Source organism: Protobothrops mucrosquamatus, unplaced genomic scaffold, assembly GCF_001527695.2.
Source record: "Protobothrops mucrosquamatus isolate PMUCROS unplaced genomic scaffold, P.Mucros_1.0 scaffold286, whole genome shotgun sequence".
Taxonomy (NCBI): domain Eukaryota; kingdom Metazoa; phylum Chordata; class Lepidosauria; order Squamata; family Viperidae; genus Protobothrops; species Protobothrops mucrosquamatus.
In genome coordinates this window covers 373,168-385,234 of record NW_015386630.1, presented here as the reverse complement: position 1 = coordinate 385,234, position 12,067 = coordinate 373,168, and the positions used below count along the sequence as shown (strand labels likewise).

The window sequence follows — 12,067 nt, the reverse complement described above, 5'->3', positions numbered from 1 at the left end:
AACCTCTTTAGGCAAGAGAATCTGGCTCAGTAGGCAGAGTGCCACGCTATTTTTGATCTGCCCCCAAATTTAATGTGGCTTTCACTGAGCCCTTTTCATGATACTTCTCATTTTAGGATGTTGTAAGGCTTTTGCTAGTTCTCCTACAGGCAACTAGAAGACATTCTCATCCCCTCCCTTCCCCCTTTCCATGTATTGGGACTTGCAGTTACATCTTATTCAAGTAAATTCAAGCAAGCCAGGCTGGGAACCTTACTGTGAAGAATTAGAATTAGAATAACAGTATTTGTGTATCTGAAGTAGACTGTTTTAAATGTTTCATGAAGCAGATCATTTGCATGCTAGGAGTTTGCCATAAGCTCTCAGCTACAGGTAGCACCATAAACATCAGGGAATGGGCTAGTGATGCATCACAGCTGCACTTGTTAAGCAACATGTTCCTCCAGAAAGAACTTTGATGGTGTTATCACTTTGGAGGTAATGACTATAGGATGACTTTTGATGGCTAGCAAGATTGACAAGCTAACTCATCTGTCAAAACTTGCTCCAGGCTTTGCACAATGGTTTTGCAGACATGGGTTGAAAAGGGATTATAGGAGAGGCTGTGTGGTGAAATAGCTGCAGCACACATCCCTCCTTTCACATATTTCACCTGTCAATATTAAAGAAGCCAGCGGGGGAAGTGTCCACCATGGGGCAAAGCATTTTGAGATAGATCTGATTTCACAGCTGTCTGTATCTAAGATAGTTGCCTGTCCTTCTCCCACATCTGATTTGGAATCATGTGAACCCAAGAAATATATGGGAAGCCATTAAAGCAAAAATAGCAGTAGGAAGGAGGAAAACAGATCCTGCCATGATTGTGCTAGCTAGCTGAATGGGTAACTGATAGAAATTACCTGCTAGGCAACAGAAGAATATAAGAATGTAGGAAAAACTTTGCTGAATTAAGCTATCAGCCCACTTAGTCCAACACTGTCTTACACAATGACTAAGTGAATGCATTTAGAAAGTTCATGTGTATGTTTAGTTTGGAAGGCAGCAGTTCTTTCCCACAACCAATGGAACAGTTTGCCTGCAGATGTTGTGAGAAGCTTTCAAGCTTTCATTGGAAGCTTTCAAGAAGAGACTGGACTGCTATCTGTCAGAAATGGAGTAGGATCTCCTGCTTGGGCAGGGGGTTGGACTAAATAACCTACAAGGTTCCTTCCAACTCTGTTATTCTAATTTTAATTCTAATAATGTATTCATTTATTAAATTTATATGCACCCCATCCCACTGTCAGTTGATTCTGGGTGGCTATTATCACTTCCTTGAAACTGCCTTCTGTCAAGGGGTAAAGCAAATGAAGCTGACAAGTACAGGGAAATTTGAAAAATTACCAACAGAAACCCAGATACTCTAATGAACAAAACCACGACTGATACTGCAAATATGCAAATGAAATGCAATAAATATCATTTCAGAATACTGTTAATGTGACATTTTGATATATGTCCTTTCTTTTTGACAAATAAAATAATGGTGCTGAAAACTTTGACATTAATACAACAGTCTGGTGATATCCAATGTATTCAGAGAGCAAGAACTGAAAATAAGTTGTTGATATATTGACAATGTAATGAGCCTTTTATTTAGATTTGCAGAGATGGTATAGCCATGCTGTAAATACTTTAGATATACAAAAATGGGAACAAATTTAGTATTTTACCAGTTGGTATTATTTGTGGAAATACTTTTTTTCTCCAGATTATTAAAAACATGGTGATATTTCTAGGACTATATCTTGCTTGGAAGAGATTAATATTTAAAACTGTATAGCACAGAATACCGGGGATATTAAGAGGTGGATGACAATGAGACGGGCAGCATATAAATTTAATAAAAAATTATATATATGTGTGTGTGTGTATGTGTGTGTGAATATATATGTAAGAATAAGAAAAATGTGACCACAGCTGTCATGAGAATCTGATTCTTTGGGATAACTCTAGTTTAAAATGGACAAAAAAAACTTTCTTTGGAAAACATTAATGAAAAATGAAATAGTTACCCTTAATCACTTAATTATTTAATATATTTTAAAAAAATTTAAGCTCCAGAGATCGCATTGGCAAAGGAGAACAAGGTGCTCTGCCTCTCAGCCTCCCTACAGAGTGTAGGCCGTATGGCGCCATCCCTGAAGCGGGAGCCATTTTGGGAGTGGCCATGATAAATTGTGGCCCTTCTGAAAGGGTGCCCACTTCTGGGAAGGAGCCATGCAGCCTTCACTGTGTAGGAAGGCTGCATGGTGGAATGGCTGCTTCCAGAAAGAGATCTACAGCATTGGAAAGGTAAGTGAGTGGTCAGTGACAGAGTGTGGGGAGGAGAATGTGAGATCTAGCAGGGTGGGAAGCAGGCCCAAGGCCTGCAGGGATTCCAAGAGGCTGGAAATGGAACATGGGGTGCCTCAGGAGTGGTGGAGGCCTTGGGACACCCAAAGCAGGCTATGTGTGAACTGGGGAGGCATTGCAGTGTGGGCCTGGACCTGCAATAGGTCTCCCAGGCCTTACCCATTGCTGAGGTACCTGGGGCTTAATGACCCACCTGGTCACTTAATGACTGCATTGGGGAAAGCAGGAATTGGGGTTTGTAAAGCAAAGTGATCATGTGGACACCTCACATAATGAAATCATGACTTGCAACTGTAATGAAAAGACTGCATTACAGTTGTAAGTTGAGGACTATCTGGGTATGGAACTGCAAGGCCACTGCTTCCTTGATCATCTTACCCAGGAATATTTGAGGTTCGTCTATAATTACAGATATCCTCTGGGTACAATAAGGCCTTTTTCATTATAACAAAGTTTCCTTTAAGCAGGTGGGAATGGATCTGACACTTAAGGATGCACATCTCCCTTAACCATGAGCTAAGCACAAGCTGTCTGATTTAATCAGCTGGGTGGAGCAAGAATTGAGCAAGTGAGTACAACCCTCACCTATCCTGATACCCCAATTCTGAGTTATGTCTTGCTCAACTTTGTCCCTGAAGGACAACGAAAAGTGTTCTCTGTGAGCTTTCTCAGTGTTATCTACCCTGCAACATGTTGATGGAAGAGATACTGCACACTATAGAAAAGCATCACTGGCATCTTTTGGGCAGACACAATTGTGATGGAATGTCTAACAGGTTCTGGGAAAGTGGAGGAGGAAATAGGACTATTGCAAAAGAGGCATCTCAGCAGGGGGAGGGGGGAAGTGTGAGAAAGAGGCTCAGAGTAACTCCTTCCTAATGCTCAGCATATGTTGAGCAGGCCAATTGCCCTGACAGGCTTTCAAGGTTCTGTTACGCTACTATTACCAATAAAGATATTTTTGAAAATCCTAGTGTTTCTTGTTTCCTGAGTTTGTCAGCCTTATAGAGCTTGTATCAATAGATATAAAGAAATAGTCCTTCTGCATCCCATCACAGAATAGGATTTCATATGGGACTTACATATGTCTCACTTCATTTTTGATCTGACTTTCCAAGAGTTCCTCCACCTGTACTGCAGCTTCCACCTATCTGATTCTTTGCTCTGTGCTGCCAAAGGCATCTACTTAGCTCTGCTAGAGGGAAGAAGAAACATGTTACAAGGTCACTTACTCTAGTCATTTTTGTGTTTCATAGTTCAGCCAGTATCCAACAGTTTTACTAACAGACAAGATGGAAATTCTCAAACACTTAGATATTTTGGCTGTTTCAAACTAGGGTTGCCAGGTCTGCTTCCAAAAAATAGCGGACAAGCGGGGGGGTGGGGGGTTAAGTAGTAAAAAAAGTAGACTGTACAGCTTTAGATTACGTACCATTTCATCATAAAGCTTTTGAATAAAAAAAATGTCCACTATTTTGTGAAAAAAAATAGTGAACATAATGTGAAAAAGTGGACTGTCCACTCAAATAGTGGACACCTGGCAACCCTACTGTTTCAGCTGTCTCAATTGTGGCAGAGATTTATGGCAGCCATCAACTCATGACAACAGAGTTACAGACAGATCTTTTAAATCACTGACTCCAGCTAAACAGGTAATAAAGAACTACAGAGATGATCTGTGAGAGGTTAGGCAAAGACTATAGTCACAAAAACATGCTTTAAGCCCAGGAAACAGAAAGTGTGAGAAAGAGCTTCATATTGACTCCTCCCTAATTCACTGAGATATGGGCAAAGGCAGTCAGGCTTTCATGATTCTGTTCCTATAGTATACTATAGCCTATGTCAGCAAAGTATAATTCCAGGAAACATTTGGAGACTGTTTTCTGATCTGACTTATTTTAAAGGCCTAACAACAGTAAACCAAATCCAGCATGGGTTCTACTGCATGTGCGGGCCAGATAACAGTAGCTGCAAGTTCATGATGGTTCTGAAATCCCTCAAGACAAGCAAAATCTAGAATATTTGACCACCTTGCCAGAAGTCATTGTGGCTAACTCAAAAAAAAAAAAAAGACTATGCAGTGGGATGTTAATGTTCCTGCCATCTAGCTAACCAGCAAAATCAGCAGACTATTGGATGAAACTTCTGATTAGTAAGATGCAGTTTCTATAGACTACCATCACACCACTAATCACAGAGTAATTCAGAGGAGCTGGTAGGGATTAATTCCTGCCACCCCCTCTCAGCTTTATTTTTATAATACATTTCAGGATGGTGGCACTTTTATCGAGGATGTTCTTGTGAATTTAGCCTGCTTGGACAACTGCACACTTAGATTTACAATTCACATCCCCATGTGCAAAAGACTGCACTATGTCACATACAGATTATCCTAGACCCTCCCACTGCTGAAGGTAGAAAACAATTTATTTTTTAAATAGTAAAGTCTGTGGAGAGAAGATGGAAAAGGAGGAGGCAGTCATTTTTCCCTGCAGACAGTGATAAACATTTGGAATTTCTAAGAACCTGGAGAAGCTCAGAAAACTGAACAAAGAGCTATTCACTTCAGGAATGTGAAATAAGTAAAATGTATAATCCAGACATTTGCATTAAATTTTTTATTTCTGTTTTCTGTGTTGTACTAAGTCTTATTTCCTTTATTTTCCTGTACAAGTTATTTTTGCTGTTCAATTGTTTTTCAGGTTATGTTGATAAAGATAACAATAATTAAGAAATCTGATCTGAACCTTCTCCAGACTCTTTATAGTGATTTGGGGAATAGTAGCAGACCACTGCCCCCTTGGGATCTGTCTGGAGTATTACATTTTCTTTTGGAATCTTATGTTCTTCCATATTAAATGTTTATTTAAGCAAGATTTGCCAACATAGTATTTCATGTGACATGGTGGTTTTATAGATCTATCAATTGATACAACCTAATGCCATTAATCTTATTAACATATTGGAAAACTTTCTGCATATCCAACCAAAAGGCAATGATTCAGCAAAGGAGAAAGCAACTTACAAGAAGGAGAAGCTCTCCTGGTTTATCTTCCATCCACTGCTGGAGGCTTTGTGTTGTTATTGACTTGACTGCTGGAAACTGTTCTTCAATCCATTTGATCACCAAAGGTCTCATTTCAGAGGGTTGCCTCAAACCTGAATCTTCAAGGTCTTTTAAAAATTGGTCAGCCATTGGCTTCTAAGTTTCACTAAGTGAGAACTTTCAGTTGTAAAAGTAAAAGTTGATTGCAAAAATTCTTGACAAAAATAGCTTGCAAACAATTCTGATAGCAAAGCGTATCTCTTTTGTCAATATATCTTTAAAATATGTTTAAAGTGGTATGTGTGTCTCTGCCTGTTTCACTTCTGCCTTTTGCTTCTCTTTCCCTACAAGCATTCAGAATTCGACCTCTGGATGAATAGTACATGAAACTTGAACAATGAAGAAAACATGATTGCAAAGGGAGGAGACACAGTCACGGCAAAAAGTTAACATTGCCTCTCGTTAACAAATGAAATCACTCTGCCCTTTGAACACTTGAAAACAAGAGGAGCCAAAGAGGAAAAAGGTGAGATCAAAAACAAGAGGCATACTGAATTCTTCCATTATGAGTAGTGTCAAGTCATTCCACTGATGTGCATATAATAGTCTAATGGCAGTTACCATATATAAAAACAAAGTTTTGTAACTTTTTTCCAACTTTTTGTCAATCAGTCTCAAAAAAACCTCTGGCTTCAACTGATACTATTTTTTTAAAATCTTCTGAATGAATGTATGTAATTGAATCCATTTTTCACCTTTTTATATGTCCACCAAGTATGGTAAAATGTCCCCACATTTCCTGTATAAATTTAAAGTACCTTTATACATTGTAGAATTTTCCCCCGATGACATATACCAGTGATGGTGAACCTTTTAGAGACCGAGTGCCCAAACTGCAACCCAAAACCCACTTATTTATTGCTGGGTGCCAGGTGGGCCTGGCCCACTGGGTGGGCGTGGCTGTGGTGGTCATGGCAGATTTGGGGTGGTGGCCAAGGTGGGCGTGATCACCTCGATGTTGCTCGTGGGGAAGGACGTCTGTGGGGGCCGGGCAGGGTTGGAGATCCAGGGGCTGGCCTCTGTGTGCAGGGGCCGATGGTGTCAGGCAGCAGCTGCTCCGCCCCCTCCCTCACCTTTCCCTGTGACAATGGCATCCCCTCCCTGCCTTGCCTCACCCTGCAGGATGAGCCTCCTGCCCACTGCCCCACCTGCCAGAGACTCCCTGGATCTCCAACCCTGCCTGGCCCCCACAGACGTCCCTCCCCACGAGCAACATCGAGGTGATCACGCCCACCTTGGCCACCACCACCCCCAAATCTGGGATGCATCCGGCCATGTGGGACCTCGGTGAGTTAGCGGGCGGCTGGTTGAAGAGGGATGGGTGCCATCTCCGGGGCATGGTGCATGTGCCCAAAGAGAGGGCTCTGAGTGCCGCCTCTGGCACGCGTGCCATAGGTTCGCCACCACTGACATATACTAACATCATTTTATAAAAATTCTTTTAAAGGTGATAATGTAAATTCATCCTTTTCAACCACATTCTCTCATTGTTCCATTTATATGTTATAACCCAAAAAAAATAATAATTAATTTGATCATACTTGTTGTTCTGTTTCAAATTTCAGTAGACGTTTATACATTTTAGAAATAACATGTTCATCATTTGTACATAGTTCTGTTTCAAACTCAGTCTTACAATGTTCAAAACCAAAAGCTATTTTATTTACTTTAAATCTTTCTAGTAAGTGTATGTAGGAAGACCATTGACAAGTATATTCTTCTAATGCCAAATCTTTTCTTGATTCTATTTTGCATTCTTCTTAAGTAAAATCTTGCATGTCACCATAACTGAACTATTTATTTTTAGTTATAATACTAATACTTTATTATCATTTGTAACATTCTTCCTCCAAAGATTAGGATGGCCCTGCTAGAAGCCTTTGAAGACCTGTGTTGGGGTCCTGAGTATGTGAAGGGGCTTGTTTACTGCTTATGTTAACATCAATGGATAATAACATCTGTTGATTGCTATTTGTATTTAATTTGGTTTTTGTATTGTGTTTAAACTGTTTTAATTGTTTTATGACTATTTACTGATTTGAGATGGTTGGCTAAACAAATGGTATGAATGAATGAACAAACAAAGAAATATAGAGGTGTTTCTGAGGAAAAAGAGCAAGAGAAAATTTCACATAGCAAAATGGAAAGCATTTTATTCCTGTCTAGATTATGATTTAAGTGTGGTCATGAGCTGGTCTTCAATTACACAAAAATGACATTTTAAAAATAGTTTTTCAAACATATGATGAAAATCTTTTTGTTACATTTACATAAATGTTAAAAATGTGTAAACACCCTGCAATAAAGAATAAAAAACCTGTAAGGATCACAAGTTCCCAATTTATGCATTTTTTTAAAAATGTGGATGCCAGAGATTGAATTACTGATCAGGCTCATATATCATACAGGATTATAAATTCATTTGCATAATTACAGATTGTTAAATCACCACTGAGTGGAAGTGTCCAACATGCTAAACTAAAACTAAATAATCCATATTAGGGCTTAGCCTTAGCACAGCGAATGGACGTAATACATCCAAGAGTCATGATTTGGGAGTGGTAGAGGCATTTTATTCTATCATGAGGTTGTCTTGGAATCCCTATGGTACAGCAGAAATATCTGTGAAGAGCCAGTGGGAATACTTCTATAAAACGCGTCTTTATTTAGCAAATGTGGCCATAGCTTAAATAGACAAAAAGGCTGATTCTTTAATGCCCTCATGGAGCTAGATATCAGCTTCTGGCATCACCGTTGCCTCGGCAACGCATCCTGACCTCCTCCGGGAATTTCCCAGAATGCATCGAGATGTGTTTGGAGGGCGCAGAACCGTCGCCGCGGCCGCCATCTTGGTGAGCGAGATCGGACTATTGTGTCCGCCACCATGGAGGGCGGTGAGTGGACGCGGCTCCGAGGAAATAACGGGAGGGGGAGGGGGCTGTATTTCCCTTTTTAAGAGCCCCCTAAACAAATAATTGCCGTACCTCTTATATAATTGATATTAACTGAAAAGTCATTTCCGTAGTATAAATTCATCTGTACAGATAAGTAAATGAAACTAGCGTAAAAAGCATGGCAGCTTCCTTGCTCTTGATACGGAATAGCCTCTTGCTTGGCAGCTTCCTTGCTCTTGATACGGAATAGCCTCTTGCTTGGACGACCGTAAAGGTAAATGAGGCGTGTCCTTGAAGGAGGAGGAATGAGCATTAAAAAACCCCAAGCAGTTGCAGGAGCTGGGAGAGAATTCTTGTCTTTGTGTCTTGCTGATTACATGAGAGCAGCCATCCTCCATCAGGTGGCCACCATATCTGTTGCTTCCCACGTGGCATGGTCAGTGATGTGAGTTGTGATTCCAGATTTTGAAAGATCAAAACAGATATATAAAAAGTTTGCACATCATCTGTAAAGCAGCTTCTTGGCTGTTCAGACTTTAAAGGCATGCCAAGGCTCCTAAAGTGATTGGTAGTAGTTCATCTAGAATTAATCCCACCAATGTTTTGGAATTACAGCTTGTAGATTTTCTTGACTGAAGTCCGTCATAGGATATGTAGTTTGAACTTGAAAAAGTGACTTTATACATTAAATAGCCAAAGGAAAACAGTATTGTTCTCAGCAGGTTCCTGAGGAACTTCCATTAAAATAATTTTCCACATTGGTCTTGTGGTATATACCTTTCATTTGGTTTGAGTTTTATTAAACAGTGTAACCAACATCTGATATGAGTCATTCAGATTGGCTTATATGTTAATTAGGATCTAAAAATGTTGGTATCAGAGATAGTGCATATTTTCTGAGACTGATACAGGCTAAATTTTAAGAATCCCATTTTTCCCCATTTTCTGCTCTAAGTGGTATAAAAACTACCCATTACCAGGTAGTTAATGCATGCAGTATACATATTGTATAATTCCATACTCCTTTATCTTTGTCCCAGATGATACTGGAAATCGACTTCGTTTCCAACTAGAACTGGAATTTGTGCAGTGTCTAGCAAACCCCAACTACCTCAATTGTAAGTATCTAAAATATAATATGAATCAGGATATCTTTATTGGTTTCTTCAAATCATGAAATCTAGACAGGAAATTACAGTACAAAATGTACAAAATTGAAAACAGTAAAATATATAGAAACTAACCAGAAATATAATGTGTGTTCCTAAGTAGGCCCAAATTCATATGCAAAATATTTTAAAGTCAGTGTCAAAGATGATGGCTAGCTTGAATTTTGTTTGATTTGGCTAAAATCTGTATGGCAGGTTACAAATGGAAAAAAATGAATCAACAAAATTAAATATTAGAACTGTTGAAATCAGAAAGCTGGACATTTGGTCAAGACTAGCTGCATTGTTTTGCAGTTTATTGTGTGTCTTCATTTGAAAATAATTATTTGATACAGCACAAAGGATCAAATTTTAAGTAAATTTATTTTTGTATCTCTTTTAGTTCTTGCCCAGAGAGGATACTTCAAGGACAAAGCATTTGTAAATTATTTAAAATACTTGCTCTATTGGAAGGAACCAGAGTATGCCAGATACCTAAAGTAAGAATTATCATAATGTATATAACTCTTTGTACTAAGTTCATAAAACACATAGCATAAAACTCTATTTTTATGAAACAGTTGCCAGTCCCCTCTTCGGGAATCACCAAAACCCCTTGGAAAAATGGAGTAAAAATTATTATTCCCTCCTGTAGCTGGGTCTGTAAAAGGACAGATTCTTCAAATGCTTATGTGCAATTCTAGGGATTTGGCCAAGAGCAGAGTTACGGGCATGTGATATCCCCAAATTATTTCAGAACCTGGAAGTGTTGACCACTGGCTCTTTTCTAACTTGCAATATTGATGAATACATGCATATGATCTCTCCATATTTACCACAGTAGCCTGACAAGTGGAATTGGAACAGATTTTTTTGGATTCATGCTGTCACAAAAGTTTTAAAAAGGAGAATACATTTTCAAATAATACATGCACCCCTTTAGGATTTCTGGCCTAAGACTGGAGAAACACAGATTGAAGTCTACTCTCAATCATTATGGGCTATCTTGAGCCAAAATTGTTGATAATTAGTTTTTGAATAAGAAATCTGGCTTGGTGCCTCTTCATTTGTAAAGAACCAAAATGAATATTTCACAAGAAAATATAAGTGTTATAATTAAAAATTATATCTTGCTAACCAAAAGCAAATTTTCTGAATTATGTGGAAATTTTATTTAATTGCAAAATAGTGTTATAATTAACATGCATACTTGTTCACTAAATGTAATAGAAAACTGGCAATTTGCTTCAAATTAAGTGACTAGAATATTTATTGATTCCTTCCTTCCTACTTCTAGAATTCCCAATTCATTGTCAAGAGTACTGGTAGCTTAGGAAAAGCATTAAAAAGTATCTTATATTTTTTATTATGAAGGTATCCCCAATGCCTGCATATGCTAGAGCTGCTCCAATATGAACATTTCCGTAAAGAACTAGTGAATGCGCAGTGTGCAAAATTTATTGATGAGCAACAAATACTCCACTGGCAACACTATTCCCGCAAGCGGATGCGCCTCCAGCAGGCCCTTGCAGAACAGCAGCAGCAGCAACAGCAGAACAGCACCTCTGTCAAGTGAGCCATTAGGCACTACAAAAACTCCTTGCAAGGGCAGAAGGCACCTGTGGATTTAATCTGGAGAATTGTTATCTGAAATGCCTTAGCACGGTGATGGTATTAGTACAATGTTGCTTGTGGATGTTTAGCAGTTTCGGTTAGAAATTTCAGATTTGCCACAGACCAAACAAATGATTTCTTCAGGATGTAAGAGATTCTTCTTATACTCTGATTTAAAGGCGTAGATGTGTTTCCTGATACTGTATAGCAGAAGGGTATTTTGGAACATTTACTGTGAAGTAAAAGTGGCTAAACATTTTTGTTGTATGGTTGTTTGTGGGTGTTAGTAAATGGTGTTCTGGTTATCTCTCTAAATCCATAGGAATTAGCTTTGTAATTTTTGATCCGGTGATTTGGATGTAAAGCAACAGCAATAACTGCAATAGGTGGAAAAACTTGTTCACTATAGTTCAGAGCATCACTCTTGGCCACGCAACTTGACTTGAGGTTTACTGGGTAGCCACCTGTCACGGATAGTTCGAATAGTTGTCCTACACACTAAAAGGCTGGACTAGATGATCCTTGTAATCTTTTCCAACTCTACAGTTAAGATGTAGCATATAGTGAAGAATTTCTTGCTTTTAAGGCAAATTTCCTTGAATTGCAAATTGATAGGAAAATTCTATATTTTAGATTTTCTATACCTGACTTCAGGGAGACTTTGGTGTAATGTGCCAGTAATAGTTGGCAAATTAATTAGAGGAACCCAGCTTCCTTTAAACCTGATAGAGATAATTTAACGATAGATAATTTACATCCAGTGTTGGTATTCACTTTAGTAATTCCATTTGTTAATCTCATTGATTTTCCTTTGGTGTTTAAAGTCTGCCTCATGTCTATTAAGCAAATAGCAGTCATTTTCCTATAACCATCAGCATTCTAGCCCTCAGAAAATTATTTTTCTAAGTCAT

General features: G+C 38.7%; 1 protein-coding gene across 2 annotated transcripts; it reads left to right on the top strand.

The window, feature by feature from the left end:
• The first annotated feature begins 8,331 nt into the window (after nucleotides 1–8,331).
• MED31 (mediator complex subunit 31) lies at nucleotides 8,332–11,414 on the top strand. 2 transcript variants are annotated; one of them, XM_015814793.1, is made up of 4 exons: nucleotides 8,332–8,394; nucleotides 9,435–9,512; nucleotides 9,946–10,042; nucleotides 10,917–11,414. In XM_015814793.1, exons 1-4 carry the CDS (start codon nucleotides 8,385–8,387, stop codon nucleotides 11,116–11,118), a joined length of 387 nt encoding a protein of 128 aa, XP_015670279.1. In that variant the 5' UTR covers nucleotides 8,332–8,384; the 3' UTR covers nucleotides 11,119–11,414. The 2 variants fall into 2 exon arrangements, with proteins under 2 accessions (XP_015670279.1, XP_015670278.1); XM_015814792.1 differs by lacking the exon at nucleotides 8,332–8,394 and having other exon boundaries at nucleotides 8,435–9,512.
• Nucleotides 11,415–12,067: the final 653 nt, after the last annotated feature.

Excerpts from the sequence above, each read along its gene's own strand:
- MED31 (XM_015814792.1), top strand. The coding sequence starts at position 9,386 with ATGCAGTATACATATTGTATAATTCCATACTCCTTTATCTTTGTCCCA. Across the intron at positions 9,513-9,945 it reads AAACCCCAACTACCTCAATT|TTCTTGCCCAGAGAGGATAC; the intron begins GTAAGTATCTAA and ends TATCTCTTTTAG. Across the intron at positions 10,043-10,916 it reads GAGTATGCCAGATACCTAAA|GTATCCCCAATGCCTGCATA; the intron begins GTAAGAATTATC and ends TTTATTATGAAG.